Source organism: Alnus glutinosa, chromosome 1 (genome assembly GCF_958979055.1).
Source record: "Alnus glutinosa chromosome 1, dhAlnGlut1.1, whole genome shotgun sequence".
NCBI lineage: Eukaryota > Viridiplantae > Streptophyta > Magnoliopsida > Fagales > Betulaceae > Alnus > Alnus glutinosa.
Window position 1 is genome coordinate 4,043,948 of NC_084886.1, and position 23,759 is coordinate 4,067,706.

At 36.0% G+C, this 23,759-nt stretch overlaps 2 protein-coding genes, 1 long non-coding RNA gene and 1 pseudogene across 5 annotated transcripts; 1 reads left to right on the forward strand and 3 right to left on the reverse strand.

The window, feature by feature from the left end:
• The first annotated feature begins 251 nt into the window (after positions 1 to 251).
• LOC133858715 (uncharacterized) lies at positions 252 to 2,890 on the forward strand. Its single transcript, XR_009898555.1, has 2 exons — positions 252 to 493; positions 2,390 to 2,890. It is a non-coding gene; the product is annotated as an uncharacterized LOC133858715 (long non-coding RNA).
• Positions 2,891 to 3,050: 160 nt separating this feature from the next.
• On the reverse strand, positions 3,051 to 6,125 carry LOC133866941 (WAT1-related protein At5g40240-like). 3 transcript variants are annotated; one of them, XM_062303622.1, is made up of 7 exons: positions 5,843 to 6,125; positions 5,624 to 5,686; positions 5,351 to 5,467; positions 4,669 to 4,838; positions 4,371 to 4,450; positions 3,903 to 4,051; positions 3,051 to 3,507 (listed from the first exon to the last, which is right to left on the reverse strand). In XM_062303622.1, exons 1-7 carry the CDS (start codon positions 6,019 to 6,021, stop codon positions 3,354 to 3,356), a joined length of 912 nt encoding a protein of 303 aa, XP_062159606.1. In that variant the 5' UTR covers positions 6,022 to 6,125; the 3' UTR covers positions 3,051 to 3,353. The 3 variants fall into 3 exon arrangements, with proteins under 3 accessions (XP_062159606.1, XP_062159593.1, XP_062159600.1); XM_062303609.1 differs by having other exon boundaries at positions 4,371 to 4,529; positions 4,616 to 4,838; positions 5,843 to 6,120; XM_062303616.1 differs by having other exon boundaries at positions 4,371 to 4,529; positions 4,616 to 4,838; positions 5,351 to 5,464; positions 5,843 to 6,116.
• Positions 6,126 to 9,349: 3,224 nt separating this feature from the next.
• Positions 9,350 to 13,696, reverse strand: LOC133858528 (WAT1-related protein At5g40210-like; annotated as a pseudogene).
• Positions 13,697 to 14,566: 870 nt separating this feature from the next.
• On the reverse strand, positions 14,567 to 18,189 carry LOC133866963 (WAT1-related protein At3g28050-like). The gene is made up of 8 exons (XM_062303633.1): positions 17,865 to 18,189; positions 17,698 to 17,763; positions 17,472 to 17,585; positions 16,524 to 16,758; positions 16,275 to 16,433; positions 16,045 to 16,196; positions 15,753 to 15,940; positions 14,567 to 14,958 (listed from the first exon to the last, which is right to left on the reverse strand). The coding sequence occupies exons 1-7, from the start codon at positions 18,035 to 18,037 to the stop codon at positions 15,787 to 15,789; spliced, it is 1,053 nt and encodes a 350-aa protein (XP_062159617.1). The 5' UTR covers positions 18,038 to 18,189; the 3' UTR covers positions 14,567 to 14,958; positions 15,753 to 15,786.
• Positions 18,190 to 23,759: the final 5,570 nt, after the last annotated feature.

Sequence of the window (23,759 nt, forward strand, 5' to 3'; positions counted from 1 at the left end):
AGAGGAGTCCTTCTATACGTCAGACTTTTATCCGTCTCTTATCCGTCCCTTTCCACGTGGCATGTAAATTTTTTAAGAGGGGTGCTACACATGCACCCTTCATCCCCTCTTATCTTCGTGACATCAGAAACTACTTTTTCATTAAAATCAATTTATTTAATGAAAAGGAAGGATGAAGGGATGTTTTTAGCATTTCCCTTTTTTTAAAGAAAATTTGAAACCAGGAAGACAAAATCGCGGGTTGGATGAGCACAAACCATTTCCCCCAAAAATCTCCCCCCTTTCTCTTTCCTCAAAAATCTCCCCCCATTTCTGGCGTGGATTTCCCCCCATTTCCAGCCGATTTTCCCCCATTTTCGGCGCCGACCACCCCCTCCCACACTGCCCTTCTCCGACCAGCTCTCCCTCTCTCTCTCTCCCCCGCCGACGCACGATCTCTACCTGTCTCCACCATCCCACTCCCCCGCCGACCAAGCTCCGGCCCACCAATCAGGTCTCTCTCTCTCTCCATTTTAGTTTAGCCTTTGAGTTTATGGGTCCTTTTTTGTTGGATCTGCCATAAGGCAGATTTGGTTTCAGAGAAAACTGGAGAAAAGAAAAGGGAAGGGTTTGAACTTTGACTAGAATTCTGTGAGATGGATGCTTGTTTAGTTCATACTAGAAATCATGCTATTTTTTCTAGTAAATGCCTGTCTGATTCAGTCCCCTTTCTCATATTTGATGTAATTGGACTCTGTTCATGTATATATGGACTCGTATGAAGTCATGCATGAACAAATCCTTAGAGGCGTACTGTAGGGCTTAGCTGGCTATTTTAGTATGTGTTTATGCCAAGTTAAAGACACTGATTTTAGTTGATATTTAACTCATCACAGAACTTCAGTATGCAATTTAGTTGAGAACAAAATCTTGTGGTCATTGCATTATCTTGTTAGTTTTGAAAAGCATGTCTGTGAGGATGTAACTGTTCTACCTTCCCCCATTAAACAATTTATTTCTTGACAAATTGGCTTGCTAGCTCAATGCCAACTAGAAAGCATATAAGAAGCATACAATGCTCCTTTGCTGCCCTGCTATTTGACTGTATTTATTTATATGTTGTGATTTTGTATGGGATTGTTATTATCACTAATTCAAGGACGTGTTAACATTGGATGCTAGATTAAGAGGTGTTAATATATTTGGAATTGATGGATCGGAAGAAGAATTAATTAGTGTTTATTGTTTGTAATTGTTGTCTTAGGTTCAGCGTGAACTTCGCATTTTTTTTTTCTCTTTTTTGCTGACATAGGTTTCTTATTTTGGATTCATTCTTACTAATCGCTAAGATATTATTAAAATTTTTGGAGATATTGGTGATATATCTCTAGCACTAGTAGCTTAATATTTGCTTATGGGAAGATATAAAAGATTAGAGAATCAATTATTTTACCCTTAGTGGCAAAAGCTGCAAATGCCTTGCTGAGATCATCCTCAAAAAAAAATTTAGGTCAGCCCTTCTAAGCTTAATCATTTCAATTAAAGCATTTGAGAGCACTTCCTTTGCCAAAATTCATCTCTTCACATTTATTAATAAAGATCTACAAATGTTTATATGTTTTTATTTGAGACTCATTCTAAGGCTTCCTGCAAATGCCCAAGTTATATTTTATGGTGCAATATGGGGTTTCCTTGAAGCTTTCTCAAAATCTTCCTCACATATTTTGTAAAGCTAAGAGAGTTTATTTTTTTAGGAAACAAGAGCTATATTAGGAAGGCTAGGAAGGCTTGAGTATAAAAATGGAAACACTGAAGGTGCTCTTCATATGTTTTTGGAGCGTCATTAGCATGTTTGAACCAACTTTTGAACCAAATTTTCTTTAAAAAATCTCATGTATAGCAAATCTCGTAATTTTTTTAAAGAAAATTTGAAACCAAAATAGGAAGACACCATAAAAGTATCATAGCCTCCAATGTTAGTCCTTCAAATTTGAAACCAATGTTTCATAGTCCTCCAATGTTTCATACCCTCTGGCCGTATATTCAAATTTGAAACCAATACTCAGTATTGATTAAATGTAGTGATTTAATGTAGTGTCAATTTAAGAATGGAGATCTTTGTTCTTTTTGGTGATGGAGAAGATGTTTTTTTCTCAAGAAATGACTAGCACTGTGGTTTCCCTGTTGAATCTAATGGAATTAAGTTCAAATCCGTGTTCATTTTGTGCCTTCGAATATTTTTGTTGCTTTTACTCAACCATTATGTTATAGCAGATCGAATTTTTTCATCCTGTATATTTATTCATGATTGCAGGTGCCATTATTAATGTGATATTCTGATATTCATTTGGGGGATTGTTTATTCTTTATTCTGATATTCTTTTGACTAGTGATTGTTTGACATGCTTAGATTGGTATGTCGGTAAATAGTGGTGCGTCAAGTGCACGTCCGTTGGGGGGAGAAAATTTGGGGGGAAATTTTGGGCTTAGTGATTCAGTATCCCGAGCTGTCGTTTCCCAAATTATCAAATTTCATTAAATTTGTCAGTGCCACGCTGGAAAGAGACGGACGTGAAACGGACAAAAGGCTCACGAATAGCATTTCTCATAAGCCACTGCTCCTACATTTGTTTATGTTTATGAAACGACTTGTAGCATAGATGTCGTTGCCGCAAACTTTTTTAGCCTGCTACAACGTTTGATGCGTTGTTTCATAGAAAAGGCATTATTTGGACAAATATTTCCACTTTTTTATGTAATCCAATAATATGTATAATTGGCTAGAAACAATTGAGTTTATTCGATTGAAAAAGTTTAGAAGTAAAAGCTAGGGAGAATGTGGTTCCCTCCTCTCTATTTTTTCACTTACAAATGGAGATTCATTTCACAATTTATATTTTATTTTGTTGTATTTAAAGGTTTATCAAGTGTTACATTATTTAAATTTTATTAAATAATGCGATGACATATTCAACAAGTGTAACATACACACTATTTGATCTATAAAATCTAATCTGGATCATAATATGAGCCGTTTCCATTTCAAGTATCTTAATCTGTAACACTCATGCCGAGAAAAATTACTGTCGATTTATAAATAGTCCACATTTTAGTTGTTTATACATGTAAAGGGCAACCAACTCTAGCTAGATACCAAGGTTGTCTGCCCTGATCATTACACGGACACGGAAATAAGATTTCTCATTTGGAGAGGCTAAAATATGAATGAGGGAACAAATATAACTTTGATGAGGGCGTAACTTAATTTTTGAACATGAAATTAGTCTATAATTCTCAACTCAATGGAGAGAATGATCTGGGTCAAATGGAAGATTTCATGTAGTCTAATACATATGAATCACCATACAAGGCATCTATATTTCTTCCATTCTGTTTTGTAACAGAGGGATCTTTTCGCTGGATGATCCAAAACTCGCTACCCCGCTGTCTTTGTACATCTTTTCTTCATTGGCTTTCCCCCACATTACAGCATAAAATCCAACTACAGTTACTGCTGCTCCAATCACACTGCAACCAGTTGAGAGGAGTTAATAACTCTTTGCTTCGATCAATGTTCAAGATTAAAAAAAAAAACACTAAACTTTTATTATAAATTTGCGTAACAGTTTATGTGACACTTATCATGTTTGTCGCACATAATTAAATTTGATCGTGAATGATATAGTAATATTGTGTGAACTGCTACACTAGTTTATAAAGAGTTAGAGTAAAAGGTGCAGTAGTACCCTAAACATTTTTCAAAACAAAATAACCAACCGTAAAGAAGTAACATTAAAACATTACTTTCAACTGTTATTTCTACCCACTTTAATCTTGAGATCCATAGCTCACACGCTAGTGATGAGTGAGCAACGCACAAAGGAAAAAGAATTGAAAAGACTTTTAATTTTAATCAGCGTTACCTTCCAAGACAGAGAACATCTCCTAAAAAGACATCCATGACAACAGCAAAGATAATCGCCACGGGCTTGAACATAGAACAAAAGAATGGTCCAGTCCTCGACAGGCACCATGTACACAAGCTAACACGCAACACAGAGGAAACAACTCCCTTCATTTGACAAATTGAAGTTCATGTCACTTAACAGCAGCTTGATTAAGAGATATAAAATCTTGAACAATGTTAGCCCCAATGAAGTTTTTTCTCCAGAAAATTGAGATAAAAGCTCATAAATCATGTATCCTCAACGTGCGATTGTGCCTTTTCGTTTGGATTTCTCACTGTCATAAGCCCTTATAAGAGACTGCCACAACATACTTGATTGGGTTTAAGGTAAATGATGAACCTCACCATTCTAAAAGGTTCCAACTTTATAACAATTGTGGAGTCCTGGAATTAAAATAAAAGATAAGGTTTGCTATCTGCTTACTGTGTATAATATAGCAACCAAACCCATGTCAAGCCTTAACCTCCAAGCATCTGGGTCTCTGACAATAATCAGAGTGAATACTGCAGACAAAATGGTGTTGTAAAAGAACATGTGAAATAATATGACAAGCACTGCTGGGTAGATTTTAAGGATTGATGCCTGCAAAACATCCCACAAAAATGATAAATAATCATAACTTGCAAATTAATGTCATTTGTCAACTTTTACAAGGACAATTAATCTACCTGCACTATATACCACGCAGAGTAGGAAAAAGCATCGGCTGTGAGCAAAATACCTCCAAGGATCCAGCTTGATTGTGGTGACAGAAGAAGTTGACTAGAAGAGGGTGTCATCATGATTGGTGGGCCCTTGTAGAATGTCACAACAGATGCTCCTGTGATTGATACTATGGTACCCAGAAGTTTAGCCTGACTGCTTGAGCTACTCCACTCTAGTTTTTCCATCCTAGGACAACCATTTGAAATATGTCAGGAATTTCAGTAGCAGTCAAAAGCATGTACCTAAGCTTGGTTGTATTGTTGAAAGGGAATCAAAGATGTTAGTTCTGACATAGCCAATTAGGGCTAGCTATTTTGCAGTCAAGAAGCACATAACTTGCTTATCTAAAGATTAAATTGCATCGATCTGATTTAGCCCCATTTCAAAGCTTGATCGTGCACAACTTCAGCATCTGCAAATGGATCCAGTTGAAAATTGGATTTGGCCAATTTGACAGCAAAGAACATGCTTGGTTTCAGAAATGACAACAACTATGTGCTAAAATCCATTCATCATGCGCATTTTTCGACTTACTTCTCATATATGAGGCCATTAGTGACATATGGATTCAATAATCTAAAGAACCAAAATGGTAATTTAATTGTACGTGTATTTCCCTTCTCTTTTTTCTATTTGGACAAATAAGGCAGTTCCCATTCATTCATTCATTTTGAGAGTCAGAACTAAGAAGAGGGGACCTGAAAATGATGGCAAGCATGAAGGTAAAAGCTGGAATAAGGTTGAGCATGGCAGTACAAAGCGTGGGAGAGCTGTACTGTATACCAGCATACTCTAATATCTGTCCGGAACATCTGCTATAAAATTTAACATAAATCAAAACTCCCTCTCTCTCTTTGTAAAACAATAATCAACATAATCCAAATGAAATCTAAAATAGGGAACCTTTTTGCTTCTCAATTTCTGAGACAAAATATAAGCAAAACTAACTATGGATAATGGATGTTACCAACCCAATCAGGGCAAGCAAGAAAATCCGGCAAAGAACGGAAAAAGTTACTGGAGGACGCTGTGACCTGCCACTCGTCAGAAGTCAAAGAACATTAAGACAAAAAAGAAGAGGAAAAAATTTACTTCAACACTGTTCATCCTTTTATGGTGGAGGCAGTAAACACAGGAAGGAAAACAGTGTGTCAATGTAGATGGAGTGGGAAGAAGATAAAGAAAAAGACCTGCAGCAGATGAAGGAAAGTGGGAGAAGGATGAGCGTCGGGAGGGCATTGGAATATACAGCAAGGATATATTTGTTCATCCCTGCTGACATGGCTGCTTTGCTGACTTCCATATTGCCAACTTGAATCAAAATCACCATTAACATCCCAAAAAAAGGCAGTGAATCCTCGAATCCCATGCTACCCGACCTCTCTCTCTCTCTCTCCCTCCCTGCTATAATTTATGAGACTCTTCCTCACCGTCATAATCATTCGAGCAACATTTTTCTTTTCTCTTTTTATGGGTCTGAACTTCAGTTGTCACTGTAGGGGAGTATAATTTATTCCCTTGCCACTTGCCATTTCTTAATGATGGTGACAACCCCTGTTCCCACTTATAAAAGAAGAAGAAAAAAATCTGCCCAGATGGCAGATGGAGCCGGAAGACCGCATCACGAAGGAGGGTGCATGGCTGATTGCCTCACAAAATATTTCGAGAAATGATATTTACACAATAAATTTACACAATTTTTATGCAACATATTCACATGAATGTATTATGTAAAAATTATGTAAATTTTATTGTATAAGAATCACAACTCAAAAATTTCAAAAATCCTTCCATTCTCTACAAGAGACAGGACCTTTGACCATGTTACAAAAGTCGGCCCAGACGATTACAACATACTGGTACGTGTTAGCATGCGATTGAAAGTTACACCACCCACTAAAATAATGTTAATATCTTCTAATCACATGTTCATGTTAACAAGTTGAAAAAAGAAAAATTATAAAGAGAAATAATACATCTACATTCACTACACATCTTCATATCTCCATACAATTAAGTTTTAAATTCATCATTCAATTAAGCCTCGAAATTGAAACGTTTTTGAGTTTACTAGTCTCTCAAATTCTCTGCACCCAAAGCCATGAGCTTCGATTATGCTTTTAGGACTTATTTCTGCATAATAAAGGTGAACACAAGCAAAAATTGCATCGAGCTTGCACCATTAGGTATCGAACCCTGCAAACACAATTTACCATTCTCTTTGAACACAACCCCTGCAAACACAATTTTCAAAAATTCAATCAAAATTAATACTAAATAATAGAAATTAATTGTCTTTTCGGTACAATTTTTTCGGTTTCAATGAATCTCATAAGTATAGGAAGGAGTCCTATCAAATAGATTTGTTTTCTTTCGACCATCTTTCGCGTATATAACATGAAGGAAACTACTTTTAGAAAGAAAAATAATAACAATACATAAATTAGAACAAAAAAAAAAAAGGACAACAATAATAATAGGAAACTCACTTTCTCACCATCATTTCATGAATTCAATGTAAAATTTGCAAAATAATAATAAAAATAAAAATATATAAATAATGATAGAAAAATGTGAATTCAATCATTTGTTTTATATTCTAATACTCCCACTCAGATGTTGGCTCAAACTCATTAATTAGTGAGGCACAACACGTGAAATATTTAATTGAACTTAGAGGTAAATGACAGAGTGAAGGTTCGAACTCAGAACCTTTGGCTTTAATATCATGTTAAGTTACCACTTATCTTAAAAGTTTAAACAGATATGAAGATGTGAATTTAATAATTTAATTTATATTCTAATGCTCGCAAGTGTTCAGTCTCAAGTAGAGTTGGCAAAATGGGTTACCGTGTCGGGTTCGAGTCGATCCGATTAACCTATCAATTCGTTTAAGACAACCCGAATCCGACATGATTAGTTAAACGAGGTGAGACACGAAACCTGAACACGACACGTTTACAAGAGTCATAAACGAGTTGACCTGTTTATAAACGTGTTATAAACGGGTCAATGTGTTTATTGCTTGAACCCGTTTAGCCTAAATTCAAACCCAATAACTTTTTATCGTGTTCATGTCGGATTTGCGGGTCATGTCACTACCAAAAAAAACTCCCATTTATTGACAATTTTTTTCTAGACGGTTTTTAAAACCGTATAGAAAAAAAAAAATTATAAATTACGACGGTTTTAATAAAACCGTATGTAAATTTACAGACAGTTTAAAAAAACCGTATGAATTTTTTTTCCTCATTTTTTCCAGACGGTTTTCCTAAAACCGTCTGTAAATTTCCAAACGGTTTTCCTAAAACAGTCTGTAAATTTAATGAAATCACCTGAACTTATTTTTTTTCCTCTATTTTCTTTCTTCTTTTTTTTTTTCCCTGTTTTCTTCTTTTTAAAAGAAAGAACTAGATCTCTCTCCCTTAAAAAAAAAATCTCTCTCTCGAGTCTCAACCTCATCTCTCCCTCTCCCTCTCGTTCTTCTTCTTCTCTCTCTGGCCGGCGACTGAGACGGGCGACGAGAACGGGACAATGGGATCTGGACACGGAGTCGGTGACGTCGCTGAGGTCGGATCTAAAGCGGAAGGTCAGATCTTCGACCGGATCTCTGGCTACATACAAAGACAGATCCGGCGGGAATACGTGGATTTTCGGCCGGTTCTCTCTTCCTCTCTCTTTCTCTCTCCCGTTCCGGCTTCCTCAACACCACTCTCTTCCAAACCACCGAGCGAATCTTTGATTTTTTTTAGGTAAGTGAAATTCTTAGGTTTGATTTACATTTTGTGTTTGTTTTAGGTTTGAATTGTGATAATTATTGAGTTTGATTTGTGAAAATTATTGGGTTTGAAAGACGGGGTTTTGAAAATTATTAGGTTTGATTTGTGAAGGATTTTTTGAATCCCAGTGATCGGATCTACCGTTGATTTATGGTGGAACCCAAAAGAGATCGGCAATGACTTGTCAAACCCAAGAAGAACCAAAGAAGCCTGACTCTCCGATAGATTTCTGGTAGAACCAGAGCTAATTTACGGCGGATGTTTCAAGTAGAAAGTAGAAGCTTTGGCCGCTGGACCAAAAAAAAATAATAATAATAATTATATTAAAAAATAATAATTATTATAATTAAAAAAAAAAAAAAAAAACAAATTCTGGACTATTTTGGGCAAAACTGTTTGGAATTGCAAACAGTTTGACCCAAACTGTCCATAACCTGCATTAGTGACCCATTGTCCTGGACGGTTTCAGGAAAAAAAAAAAAAACCGTTTGGACCATTTTCTAGACTGTTTTTTTCCAATTTCTGGACAGTTTCAAACCGTTCAGAATTCCTGATTTTTTTGTAGTGTGTCAAAAATTGATAATCCTACTTTCAAGTGGTCACTCCCTAACGTGGCAGTAAAAGTCACCATTAAATGAAATAACAAATGAAAGTATATGTAACATCTAATGGTGATTTTCACCGACACGTCAAAGAATGAGCAACATAGAGGAAATGAAATTATTTATTAATAATTATTTTAAAAAAAAATCCAAAATGACGTAATAATTATCTCTACATCTGGATAGATTTCAGTGAGCAAATGTTTTTAGTTACAAATATGCATTTTCTTAAGCTGACGTTGCCGATAAGAATAATGTTTTTGCTTACAAAATACAACAAGGCTTTAAACTAGAGTTTTACACTCCTGCAACAATGCTATACTTCAGTGCTTGACTTGCTTCTGTTTTGCAAAAGAGGGACTCTAGGAGAGGACGACTCATTGCTACCAGCTGGACAGTCCTCAACCACCTTCTTTTCTTGGGCTTGCCCCCCATATCACAGCATAAAACCCAAACACTATTATAGTTGCTCCTATTGCACTGCACAGTAATTAAATTGAACCACAATTATTATTTCCTTGTATTGAAATATATTTTATGAAATTGATATATTACTCCATTGACAGAGATGGATAAGGATTCTCACCAATAGCTTTACAGCTGGAGAGGAGGTCTGCGGGGCACACTGACAGATGACATAAGCAATACTTCGCTTTTTCTTTCTTTCTTTATTTTTTTCATTGTGGTTTTTTTAATCAAATACATGAATATGTATTTGCACCTATTTTATTTCCTTCTGTTATCTTTCTTTTTGTGTTGTTCTTTGAGGGACCTAATGATTTCTAATCCATTATCCAAATGCCCAAAAAGTCCAGTCATACTTTAAGCACATTAGACTCAGTTTGCAGGAACTCAGTGGGCTGTATCTTCACTGCAGTCTCCCAAATTAGTCTTTCTTGTGATCCTAAACTTAGGGGAGGCTCTTTTTGCCTTCTTTGCTGTACAATTGGCTTCCTCCCCCAAGCTCAAGGATTTCACTTTGGAAGTAGACTCTTTGTAGTCACCATTGCCCTCCAGAATCCCAATATTACTCAAGATTGGTGGATTGCTCCAACTATCATGGACATCCTTTCTACTATCCCCCATTCCTCCCTTTGGAAGGTTAAGAAACTTAATAAAAGTGTAAACTTTTGCGCCCGACATATTGAGCTGCAGCCAGAAAGTGTTCGGGTTGCATTCTCATCTCTCTCCCTCCTCTCTCCTCTTTTCCATCTGTAGTGGAAAGACCCCCGCCAGTCCCCTTCTTGATTTTCTATTCTCTCTGTTTTTACTTTAAAAAATAAAAATAAAAAGATACAGAGAAAAACATTCCTTCCAAGATAAAGTGTATCCCCAAGAAAAGTAACCCCCATGATAACTGCAATGACCATACCAAGTGGCTTAAACATGGCAACAAAAACATGCCCTTTCTTTCCACATGCCTGTAAATGAACACTGGTTCGAATTGAAATTGCAAACAGTGCCTGGAGATGAAGCCATATGTGGAAACTTTATTAACAATATTGTTAATGAGCTACTATGACGGTCAGGATAAGATATCCTAGAATTAATGAGGCCTTCTTTTTACATACCGAATAACCTATAGCCATCAATTCCATATTGAGGCTCAATTTCCAAGGATTTGGGTCTTTCTCTGCAATGAGAGAGATGATGGCAGATAGGATGGTCACAAAGATAGAGCGAAAGAGTGCGACTATGATCACCTCTCCACGGTAGTCCCTAACAACCCGTGACTTCAAATAAAAAAATAAAAAATCAAAGATTAATATTATGAAATATATCTGCAAATGTAGCTGCTATGGATGTTTATATATGTTTTACCTGTACAAGGTACATAACTGCAAGGAAAAAGCTAGTAGAGGCCAGGAGAAAGTTAGTATAGAGTAACAATGAATGCCCCTGTGATTGATACAATGATGCCACTACACCTGACGCGACTGCTTTTAACTCTTAAGTCTAGTTTTTCAAACCTAAACCCATTTGAATAAGGCTTAATATCAATCGCCATTGTCAGAGAGAGAGAGAGAGACAGAGAAAGATGTATTGTAGTAAGAAGCGCACCTGAAGATGATTGCATGAATAGAAGTAAAAGCTGGAAGTAGATCAGACATAACTGAGGCCAAAGTGGGAGAGCTGTAACCTATCCCAAAAGCTTTAAGCAGCTGTGCACTACAACTGCAACCATTCCATTCCCCCCCCCCCCCCCCCCCCCCATCATAAACAAATAACCAGGCAATTTTCCAACAATATAATTAAATTGAAAAGGAGAAGTACCTCAGCATGGCAATAACAAACACTCCACCGACTATGCCGCTGGTAAGAGCGGGAGGAGGCTTTTTTCTGTCAATCAGTAAGATAAGGGGAAAATAGGAGAGACAGAGAGAAAGAGAGTAGAAATTAAAGCATGGTGAATGGTTGGAGTAAACCTGTAAACGATGAAGGAAGATAGGAGAAGAAAGAAGAAGGCGAGGGAATTGGAGTAGGCCGGTAACAAACACGAAGTCATTCATCCCTCTCGTCATAGCAGCTTTGCTAAGAGTGTTCAAGCTCACATCCAAGAACTCCACTGTCACCATGGCCACAGTTACGCTCAAACCCCACGTACATTCTGTCTTCCGTACGTAGGTGCGTGCACCAACGTTTTTATGTCACAAGAAAAACAAAGATAAATAGAGATTTGTATGTGTGTGACGAACACGGGCGCCGTTATGTCACACAAAGATAAGAGAGAAATCTTTGGAGGGCGAGGCGACAATGCTCCATTGATGTGTGTGTGAGAGACACATACTACACTTACCGTTCTGTCACATAATTAGCTTGACAAGACTCGTCTCAAACCTTGAAACCGATACTAGAGGCGGGTCAAGTTGAGCCAAGCCCATAGAAGCAGGCGCAACGGTTTTGAGATAGCAAAGCTCGCAGAATACTCTAGCCGTTATTACACATAATCCTCACTCCCAAATATTTTTGGGACGAAGGAGGCATTCGCTCAAGAGAATGCAGGCTGTGAATCAGTTTAGTTATTCTTACATCCCCCTCTGTAATAAACTAAGAGCGGAAAAAACACTTCATAAGAGGTAGAGAAATGGTTCAATAGGAAGGTACTCATCATTCTTACCTAAATGCGATGTGAATTTCATAAGCTCATTACCTTCTTTGGTCTATTTCTGATTTAAGCGTCAAAGTGTTCCACCAAAACACCAGCAAAAATCTTTTTTTTTTTTTTGCTTGATCTTCTTTCTATTTTGCACGCTCATTCAATTTGAGGTTTAGCGTGCGATCCACTGATTCTTTACAAAGTATTTAAAATTATAAATCACGTTCTTCTAGAAAACTAAAATTAATTGAATTGAAGTTTTTAGTACTTTTTATTTTAATAGACAACTAAATTATTATTTTTTTTTTAAAAAAAAATAATGCACATCTTCCATTTTTTGCAATTTCCTTTCGATTTGAATTGAAGTTGTAAGAAATGTAAGGCCCTTACCTTACGGTAAACAAGAACCCGTGTAACACGTGTGTTTCAAACTAGTTACGTGACAGAATTCGTCCATTGGGGAAGACGAATCCACCGCTCTGAATTTGCAGGACCCAAACTCTTGGAGTGTGGACTTCCCGCTCTCTCGTCACTGTATCAGGTCGTAGTCTCCAAACCTTAATCATGATCATTTATAATTATTTATCTGAATTTGAGAGAATTTAAGTAGGTGATTGTGAGAGATCTTTTTTGGACGTAATTAGGCAACGCAACTTTTATTTGATCATATGAGTCTCATAAATAATTTCTCATAATTACTGATTCAGACAAATAATTATAAACGGCCATAATCCTCAAACCTTTGCGGCTTTTAATTGTTGAGAGAGAGACAAAGAATGGGACATATGGCATCATTTAGGAAATGACATCGAATAAATGATTTATCAATGGAATGACTATTTTGCCCATGTTTTAATAGTTGTTTACCCTAGAATAAAAGATATTTTTGTGGGAAAGTTGGTCTTAATCATTTATCCTATGATAACACTCTAATGCCACTTGTTTGATGGTTATTCGCTCCAATAAAAAGAGAATTATATAGACGCTCTTGGGGGGGTGGGGGGGTTGCTGAGTATTGGTTCCATTTGTCTAATGCTTTTTGAAGAATATTGTTGCACAAACAGACAGAAGTGAGGGCTCTTTCCAAGTTTGTTGAGACCAATTTCAATTCACATCTCATTCAAGAGAGAGTCATCTTCCTTCTTTTCTCAAACTATGAAGCTCTTATTTTCTTCATTTGTTTATTATATATAGTTTTTGAGTACCTTTGAATACCGTTTTGAATAAAAACAGTACCTTCAAATGATGCGACTCTCAATCAATACCATGCTGAAAGAACAAAGCAATTCTAATGATATACATTCCCCGAGAAGATTTGTATTTGTTATTCACGAGCTATATGCACCAACCGACGGGCACCATTCACCCTCATTATATTCGTCTCTCTAGCCTTTATGAAAAAATAATTTCAAAAACAAGTGTGAAGACCACTGATATATACTGAACCGAGAAAAGTTTCTTGTGTTACTCTACTACACGCACTCTCATATGCCACTTGAAGTTTCGATCGTCCTTCCCATGCACTTCATGCACCGCAAGCAAATCCGCGTAGATCTGTTGTGCCATCACATGTCAAAGCCTATTTCCTTGAGCTTGCTAGCCTAGCTGATCAAGTCGGCCCATTTAGCGACTATTGTTAGCCTCTGGTCGTCTCTAGCCACTAATACCATAATTGTCATTGTTAACCACCCACTCCAACATCACCGATGACCTTCATCTCTGTTTGTGACCGTCCTTATTGTTGTCCCAAGCAGTTGTCACGGCTATTTCGAACCATCGTCATTCGCTGTCCACGGCTCCATCGACCACGTACGTGTAGTCGCCACTATGTAACGCTGAGCCAAATTTGAGTGAAAGGCAAGAAGACAGCTCGTTGAGTCCCCTAGTATTGAGTTGACTCAGTTGAAAAAAAAAAGATGTCAAAATTTCGTTGAGTCAGCTTAAGTTTTGAGAGAATGTTAAAATCTTAGAGATATCATTTCCTTATAAGATAATATCATAATTTGAGGCATTAATTATCACGTGATTTACATTTCTTATATATATATATATATTCATTCCTTTTTCTTTTTGTGCATATGCATATATATATATATATATATATATATACCTTTTATTCCCATGCGTTTGTTTTGAAGAAGAGGAAGTCTACAAGGGGACGACCCAAGGCTAGAAGTTCTCGTGTCTATGATCCTCTTCTCTTCTTGGGCTTGCCCCCATATCACACCATAAAACCCCGTAGCTATAAACCATATTAAACCATGCAGCCATTCCCTTCATAGATTTGAGGACAAAAAGAAGAAAATATATATATATATATATATATATATATATATATATATTAGAGTAAATAAAATTGTTGAATGCAATATGCATTCAAGTAGATTTCTTGCCCCTCGTTTGTCTCGATTATATATAAGCCTAGAAGACCATGCATTCGATAATGACTTAATACCACTTCCAATATTCTTGGATGTCATAACAATGGGGCAGGGGATGCCATTTTTGGAGTTGCTTCGAAGCACAGCATGTCAGCATGTATTTTGCCGAAGGATTTCATGATCAAATTTTGTCCAAATTCCAAAATTCAAGTCATTTAAAACCATATAAGAACTTCCAACCAATTCTGAACACACCCATCTAAAAAATTGACAAATGGATCGAGTATTATACCATCCAAGATAACGAATATCCCCAAGAAAAGAAATCCCCATGAGAAGTTCTGCAATGGCCATCCCAAGAGGCTTAAACGTTGAGACATAAACAGGGCCCTTCATGTGACATACCCATGTACGAACAACACTTCGAAGTGCCACCGCAAAAAACGCCTAGAGATCAAGAGGCAAGCCAAGCCATTACAAAATCATAAATGAAGTGGAATGAGGATGAATAACTTTTGAAATAAGCAATGATTTAACATGGTATTAGAATAGCTTTGTATCTAACAACTAAAAACCTTGGGTGCAGTCAGGGGTATCAATTTGTATTTACGTGTTGGGTCCGAGTCGTGTCAAAGCATTAATACAATACTATACTACAGGCCAATACTAACACAACTCATTTAATCAAATGGGTCAAACTCTTCAATTCTAACCCGCTAATTCCGTGTCGAGTTCATTTCGGATTTGTGAGCCGTGTAAAAAAATTTCAGATTATTATTTATTTTTATTTTTTTAAGTAATGATTCAATGGCTGATTTTTATTGCCATATCATCAAATTATACGACAATCGTATAATAATCTACTAAATAGACTTACTTTCCTTTTATAAATCATTAGAACCAGAAACTCATCATAGGACAAAGGCATTAATTGCGTTACATGGCTTATTTGATCTAGTAAAGCCTCGTTTAGTCATTGCCCTGTACGATCTGAATAACCTTTTACATTAAAGTTTCTATATATACATTATTATGACCCCCTCAATGTAAACCTTTTTGAGTGTTATTTTCAATGTGTTACCTACACACAGGAAAACTCACCAAATATAGCAATTGCATGTGATATTAGTAACCTGTTGGATAATGCAGAACTTCTTTTATAAAATACATAAACATGCAGGAAGTTTAAGCTAAGTATAGCAGTTATAGGGTTAACTCCTGTCTATACATTATGTATTTACCATTCTTTCACTGTCTTCTTGTGCAAGAGTACTCCTAGATGTCCAAGCCTTTGCTTTGCAAAAGAGGAACTTTAGGAGAAGATGACTCAGAGCAACAAACTCCCCTGTTTCCAATCGTCTCCTCTTCTTGGGATTGTCCCCATATCACAGCATAAAACCCAAGAGCTATTACAGCTGCTCCAATTACACTGCACAGTAATTAAATTGAACCATAATAGAGTTAAGAATAGTCCTTAATAATCCACTTAGCATAGCTTCACAGAATCATTACATTGAGATTTGAGAACTATACCTTCCAAGATAAAGAGTGTCCCCAAGAAAAGGAATCCCCATGGCAACTGCAATGACAATCCCCAGTGGGCTAAACAATGCAACAAAGACAGGACCCTTCTTGCGACATGCCCATGTAACAGCAACACTACGTGCAGCTACCACCAAAACAGCCTGGAGAAAAAGCAAACCATAAGGAGTGATAGAAAATTATGATTCTATAACAAAGTATCTCAGCTTCTCTATGCTTACCGAGTACCCTATGGCTATCAACTCCATATTAAACCCTAGTCTCCAAGCTTTTGGATCTTTCTCTGCAATTAGAGCGATCACGGTAGATTGGAGGGTCGCAAAAATGCAACAAATGAGTGTTACAATCAACTCTGCAGGATACTCCCGAATAATCTGGGTCTGGATATGGTAAAAATAAAAATGGAGTTAATTTTATGAGATATAATGCCTGCAAGAAACGCATGACTTGAATGTTTAAACAAAGTTTACCTGAAGAATAAACAATGTTGCAAGGCATAAGCTACCAATGCTTAGGAGAAAGCCTCCAAGGAACCAATTTGGTTGCGCTGATAAAAGGACCTCATTGGGTTGAATATGGGGTGATGCAGCACTTGCGAGAGGCAGGCCTTTGTATAAAGTCACAATCAATGCCCCTGCGATGGACACAATGGTTCCAATACACTTGGCCAGACTGCTTTGGACTCTCAAGTCCAGCTTTTCCATCCTACAACCACAATTTGATTCAAGCCTTATTTTTCACATCTTTTGGAAGAATATTGGTGAATCATATATGTCTACAGAAAAGATAATGACTTCAAAAGTATTCTGCATTGGTTGATCTAATTGGAACCTTAAGAGGATTTGCATTAGTGTTTAAATGATTTTTTTCTATAATTCATTCCTTAATACTAAATGTAGAATCTAATAACGAAATCTAGCATTGATTACAAGAGGGTCATTAGAACACCCTAAATGGTTGGTGATCCAAAGGGGGATGGACATTGGGCGCTCCCCAATTAAAAGGAAAAAATTGATTGTTAAATCAACAATTGTCTCCAAAGCTTAAGCTGATTAGAAACGTTAAATTTAATCATTTCATTAATACTTTAACTCTTCCTCAAAGACCATGTTAAATACTCACTTATTAATCATTAATAGCAACATTGTTCTACAAGATTATTTTAGCACAGAAAAGTATTAGGCAAAACCCAATAACATGCAGCTATGCACCCTTCACATTTGAGGGTGAAATTAAATGGGGGAAAAGCAAGCTAAGTCTATGATTGATAAATTCTGAAGTATATATACCCCCATTGTTTGGGTTAACAACAGAAATCGAACCAGCACAATTATGTGGCACATTCTGAGAGGTGACTTGCCACTGGTGCGAGTAGCTTTGGCTGTTTTAGCACCTGGAACAGAGAGAAGGAGACGCACCTGGAGATGATGGCAAGTATGAAGGTAAAAGCCGGGGTCAGATCAACTATTGCTGAGGATAAAGTTGGAGAGCTGTACCCTATGCCGGTGGACATCAAGGTCTGAACACAGCAACTATAAACCCGCCCAAAAATTATGATGGATAATAAATTAGTGTAATTCTGAAGAAAGATTAGAAACCCATTTATGTCTTGCTATTATAATCTCAATTAAACAAGAAAAGTACCTTAGCAGGCCAAGAAGAAAGATTCTACACAAAACTGAAGAAGTTACTGGAGGAAGACTTCTTTTTCTGCAAATCAAAGTAAAAAAAAAATGTTAAAGATCGAACAGCACTGTGCAGTGCAAAGTAGTTGTTGAGTTAGGAGAGTTGGAGCAGATGAATATGTGAACCTGTAAAAGATGATGGAAGCTGCAAGAAGGACGAAGATGGCGAGGGCGTTTGAGTAAACAACAAAAACAAAGTTACTCATCCCTCTACTCATAGCAGCTTTTAATATAGTGTTCATGCCCACTTCCACGAACTGTGTTGTCACCATTACTGCTGTTACTCCTAAGCCCCGCATCTCTCTCTCTCTCTCTCTCTCTCTCTGCAACACTGCTAGTTTTCATGCACAGTGATGAACAAGTCAAACCCTCCTCAACCAGGAGGCCTTGCAAATTGGCACGTACGGTCTGAAATATCAAATATCTACTACTCAGTCTACTCCACTCACTCAGTCACTGTGATGTAAAATAAAACGAAATAACAATGAAAAAGTAATACGACAACTAAAGCGACCAAAAGTTGCTGCAATTATTCGCATCCACAAAACATGACCGGGGCTCTCGACATAGAGAGCATTTTATACTTTTTATAGTATTAAATTTTATAGATTTAACGGTCAATGTGTTATTTTTTTATTTAAAATTTTTAAAATAATGTGACATTATGTATATTATTAGAGATAGTTAAAATTAAATATAAACCATAAAATAAATCATGGAGAGTGGGCCGAGTGGCATACTTGATACTAACTCGACTCGGTTTTGCTCACCAATCTAGGCACGAAGCCATTGACCCAAAAGCCCAATGATCTCAGGAGGGTGTGTAACAAAGAATTTAAAAACTTAAAAACAAAATTTGTTTAAAATTTAAAAGGGATAAATATATTTTAACCCTCCAAACTACCATCCTTTCTCCGGATGGCCCCCCAAACTACCAGTGCTCAGATTCTGGCCCTCCAAACTTCCACTTTCTAATTTTTTGGCCCCATCCATCCATTTATGCCGTCAATTCTAAACAAAATTTCAAAAATACCCCTCCTACACTTTGAAATTCCCACGGTTAAGGGAAGGGTATTTTCAAGTTTTTGGCCAATTTCTGTTAGAATTGACGGCATAAATGGACGGATGGGGCCAAAAAATCAGAAAGTGGTAGTTTGGGGGGGGCCATAATCTAAGCATTGGCAGTTTGAGGGGCTATCTGGAGAAAGGGTAGTAGTTTAGGGGGCTAAAATATATTTTACCCAATTTAAAAACTTAAGAATTTTCACTCGATGTTCAATCTCTCTCTTAAAATTTAAAAACTTGCACAATGAGGTTTCAATTTATCAACATTTTAGGGTATAACCAACATTTTACATGTTAGCATTTTAAGTTAACAAAAAATTTAGAACGGTGTGGGGCTGAATGAAAGAGGCTACAATATTAGGGCCTTAGATTTTAAATTTTTAAAATTTAGAGAGAAATTAAAAATTGCATAAATGTGGTAAGTAAAATTTTCCGTAACATTTATAAACGTAACACGTGTAACTAATAACGAAAGTCTATTTTATTATCAACCCCATCGACTTTATTAGAGTCACCAATCAGCCTAGTCATTATCAAAAGTGATCAAAACCCCAATACACCTCTCAAAAGCCAAAATTGGTGAGATCAGGAGCTACGTCAGTAGATTTTTTTATTTTATTTAATTAACCTTGATTTCGATGATTTTTTTTTTTTTTTTTTTTTTTTTTTTTGCGCTTGAAAATGACTTGTTATTTTTATTTTTATTCTTTGGTTGGGGGGGGGGGAGAGGAAGACATGAGATTCAAAACGAAATTTTTTTATAATCCTAAAAAATTACCCGGTTTGGTCGCATTTAAGTAAAGAAAATTCATATGCTCGTGAGTATTTGAATTTCTTCGACTTCTTCTTTGGTGGGAATGTGAATTCTATTGTAGACTTTGTTCGCCGTCAGCCTCTGTTCCTGCTGCTTCATTCACCAGCGACGTTGAACTTCCACGCTCGGAGCGTGGTCTGCACGTGTTGAGGGTTTGGTTTGCGCGTGAGGGCCACGATCACCTCTCTGGCCGGTGGGATGGTGTTTTCGGGAAGGAATGCTGATTGGCTGCAGCAGGGGTGGCCCGGAGTGCGGCGCATGTTTTACACGCGCCAGTGTCTGGGTTGCTCTTCACTGCCGGCTTAGCGTTTTGTTGTCTGTCTGTTTTGTATATTCTTACTTTCTTTCACAGTTTACTATTGTAATGGGCTGAAAATTACTTGAGCATTTAGGTGGCTTGAAAGCTAGACCAGGCTTTCTCATTTTTAGATGGGTGGTGCTTTATTGTTTAGAGAATGCTATATTTTTGTTCATGTAATTTTAGCTTGTTGCTTTAGTAACTGCTTTAAATTAGGTTTGATCCTAACTTGGGGTTTAGAGATTCTTTATCTCTATTCCCTACCTTCAACCTTTGGGTTTGTGCTGTAGATGTTGAGATTGGGTTATTTGCCTTCGGGCTCTTGTATTTGCCTTCGGGCTTTTATTGAATGAATGTCCCTGTTCAAAAAAAAAAAATTTCCTTACAATTTTATTTTATTTTATTTTACGCCCTAAGCACCCTATTAGTAGGCCCTTTCATTTTTCAGAAGCACAAACAAACTACAGTCAAGACAGAAGAGCAATGCTTGTTTGGCTGACTATATATTAATCCATGTATTCTTTAGATTTTTTCAATCCCCAAACCCTAATGAACCTCTTTTAATTAAATAATGGTATTTCTTCTTCTTTTTCTATTCAATTAATTTTATTTTATTTTTGGTAAAGAATTGTCCTTTGGTTGATGTAGGTACGTTATGTAGTTGATGAAATCCAAATCCATGGGCTTGCTAGACAACCAAGAATATACCATTCTTGGTCTAGCTTTTTCTTTCATTGCTTAGGACCCGAACCAAAAACCAAGCCCACATGCACCTCAGTCTCAAACTGTTTGGTAAAACGTTATGGGCCTCAAGCTAAGCCCAAGGTTAGTGATAGGTATAAGTGGCATGAAAAGGAATTTTAACTCTTAAGTACTTTTAATAAGGGATCTTCTTATAAACAAATGAAGTATGCTTTCGAGATATTTGAATATACAAGCTTTCTTAGTGTCAAACTAAGGATCTTTTTCATGTCCCAAAATTTGGGACCAGACCCTCTTTAGTTGAGAGAGAAGCCGGAGAGGAATCGATCATTTATACACATGAGCGTTTTTATAATTTCATACCATGTAAAATTACAAAAATATCATTGTGTATAAAGGATCAGCTCATCTACAGTTCCTCTCAACTGAAAAGGATCCTGGTCCCAAATTTTGACACTCATTGAACATGATGGAGATCTTATTTTGGATCCCTCGTTGGCTCGTTATACTAGCAATTAGTTGGTAAGCTGATTTATTTAACTATCATTAATTAGATCAGAGTTAGCCTACACAATACATGTGTTAAGTTAGTTTACAGACAAGCCACACGTCTTACTTAGAGGCAGCACATGAAGTGTTACCATACATTAAGCACTCACTGGTTCAAGAAATTTTCTTATTAGCCACAAACAACATTGAGTTACATGCATTTTGTGATGTTGATTGGGCACGATGCATAAACACTCGAATATCAGTTACAGGGTATTGCATTCTCCTTAGAGAATCACTTATTTAATAAGAGACTTTGAAGCAAAAATAAAAATAAAAAATGTTAAGAGTTATAACCTTTCCTTGTCGCGGGATTATTCGATTATAAATTTTAATAAAAAAATTTATTTTAACCCATGACTTTTATCACTTTTGCAATCACCCCTCAAACTTAATTTTTTTTTTAATTTAGTGTATCTAATTTTAAAAATTTACAATGTCACACTTCCTATAAGGGGTTTGAGGTTAAATCAAACAGTAAAAGACTAAAATAACCTTTATAATTCTGTAAAATTTATAAAAATACAAAAATACCTTTTAAAAAAGAAGAAGCTTGCACAATGAGTCTAGTAACACAAGGTGGGTCACCAGACCCCGAGACCGATGGTGGGGTTGGGTATTTTAGAAATTTTCAAAGCTTCCGTTAGAATTTAACAAAAAAAAACATAATGGTTGAATGATATTTCAAATTCTTTTGAAGTTAAATACATTAAATTAAGAGTTTTTGAAATTTGAGCGGCAATTGGAAAAACGATTAATGTTAAAAAAATTAAGTGAAATTTTTTCAAAATTGTAACAAATTAAAGGAGACGTACCATCATATCGGTTTTGGCCGCTATGATGTTGTGGAAGGCATTCATTAGACGGTGATTCGAGTTTGGGCACATGAATATGCAAAAATAATTTAAGGACAGGTTAGTGCTTGAGAGAGCAGAAGCACGTGGATTATGCCCCCATTTTACTTCAATAAGTACTAGAATCTGGCCTACTCAAGTCCTTAGTATGTGTACAGTGTACACCATCATTATGGTATACCATCAATTACCTCGTACGTCCTTGTCATCAATGAGTTGGCCGGGAATATTTATGAGATAACCAAAAGCTCTCTATAATTCATCGACTTAATTTGTTCTTGTCTGCCGGGGAAAATGGATATGTTAGTAGATAGGATCATTAGACTTTGCTGACGAAACAAGCCAAGGAAAATGGAAATAGGAAATGGATATATATTAATTATTTATAATCAAGATTAAAGTTAATATATTTAATGGTGTATATGATTTTATATTATTTAAAATTTTAAAACGTGTGTTAATATTGACTTCATATATATCGTTAAATATTGTATCAAATGGAAATGATTATATTCCAAAAAAAAGAAGGATAATAATTGAAATATATGCAAACTAATAACCTAGAACGTGGATGTACATCTTTTTTTATTCAATAAAGTTTATTGAAATATAACTAAAAGTTGAAAAAATAACTTTGGCATCAAATTTGTACACATTCTTCAATATCTAATGCATGACTTCTGCTGTGAAAGAAAAATGTGCATGTTCGATCTTTTGCAATATCTATGGGTTGATTTGCATATATAATCAGTAATTTCTTTTGGGTAATGTTATACACCACGTTTTTATCCCACTTTGTTGATATAATATTTTCAATTAGTTCTTGATTTTTTTTTTTTAACAATAGTCCAAAAGATGATTGACAATACCGTATCGGTAAAATAGAATAAAGTGTAGTTTCTAATATTTTTCATCCCTCTTCTATACTCGATCTTGATAGATAACGAGTGTTAGCTAGAATATTAATTAAATTATTAAATGCACTCTTTCATATGATCGGCTTAAGTTTTTAGGATAAATAATGATTTAAGATCAAAGCCGAAGTCTTGAGTTCGATCGAACATTGATTCTATATTTTATTCTCATTTCAATTAAATTAGTTCACCCCTTGTCTGATTTCACATGTAAAAAAATAGTGTTTAAATATTAATTAACTCATTAAATTCATAATTTTTTATAACTTAAACTTTTAAAATAAGCAATAATTTACAAACAAGGCCATTCTTTCTCCTCTAATGTGTTGTACATGTATGGAACTTTTTCATGTGCTAAAAACAAAACGTACGTGCATATAATTTTGTAAGTATAGTCGTAGTCTAGCTAACGTCATCCATCCAGGATCGACATGCATTCTTCTTCCACATAATGATAGATTGCCAATTTGGAAATTTCTTACCATTATGAAGATTTGAAAAGATATGGGAGTGTATCATTTCAGATGCAAAGAATGAGTGCAGCAAGTACGTACTTGAACATTAAAACTAGTGTTTTTCCTAATATGATCGACCGGGAGATTGAGATAGATTGAGATGATTATCCAAATTACACTTAATTAACGTGAGAGAGTTTATAAATAACTTATCTCTTTAAATAAGTTTTGATTTGTTTGGCTGCATGTTCGTACAGATAAGTTTCATATAAATTCTCTTACGATTGATGTTCAAATTGTACATTAGTAAGATGCCTAACATTCGACTGTCTGCCTATCAAACAAAAATATTAGTGTTGTGAAGTTGGTA

What these genes read in the sequence shown, in the direction of transcription:
- LOC133866941 (XM_062303609.1), bottom strand. Translation starts at nt 6,021, where the DNA reads ATGGGATTCGAGGATTCACTGCCTTTTTTTGGGATGTTAATGGTGATT. An exon ending in CTTTCCTTCATCTGCTGCAG is followed by an intron (nt 5,687 to 5,842) that starts GTCTTTTTCTTT and finishes GACGAGTGGCAG; the next exon opens with GTCACAGCGTCCTCCAGTAA. An exon ending in TGGTTGCTATATTATACACA is followed by an intron (nt 4,052 to 4,370) that starts GTAAGCAGATAG and finishes TGTCAAATGAAG; the next exon opens with GGAGTTGTTTCCTCTGTGTT.
- LOC133866963 (XM_062303633.1), bottom strand. Translation starts at nt 18,037, where the DNA reads ATGCGGGGCTTAGGAGTAACAGCAGTAATGGTGACAACACAGTTCGTG. An exon ending in GCTTCCATCATCTTTTACAG is followed by an intron (nt 17,764 to 17,864) that starts GTTCACATATTC and finishes TTTGATTTGCAG; the next exon opens with AAAAAGAAGTCTTCCTCCAG. An exon ending in ATACTTGCCATCATCTCCAG is followed by an intron (nt 16,759 to 17,471) that starts GTGCGTCTCCTT and finishes TTGTGGTTGTAG; the next exon opens with GATGGAAAAGCTGGACTTGA.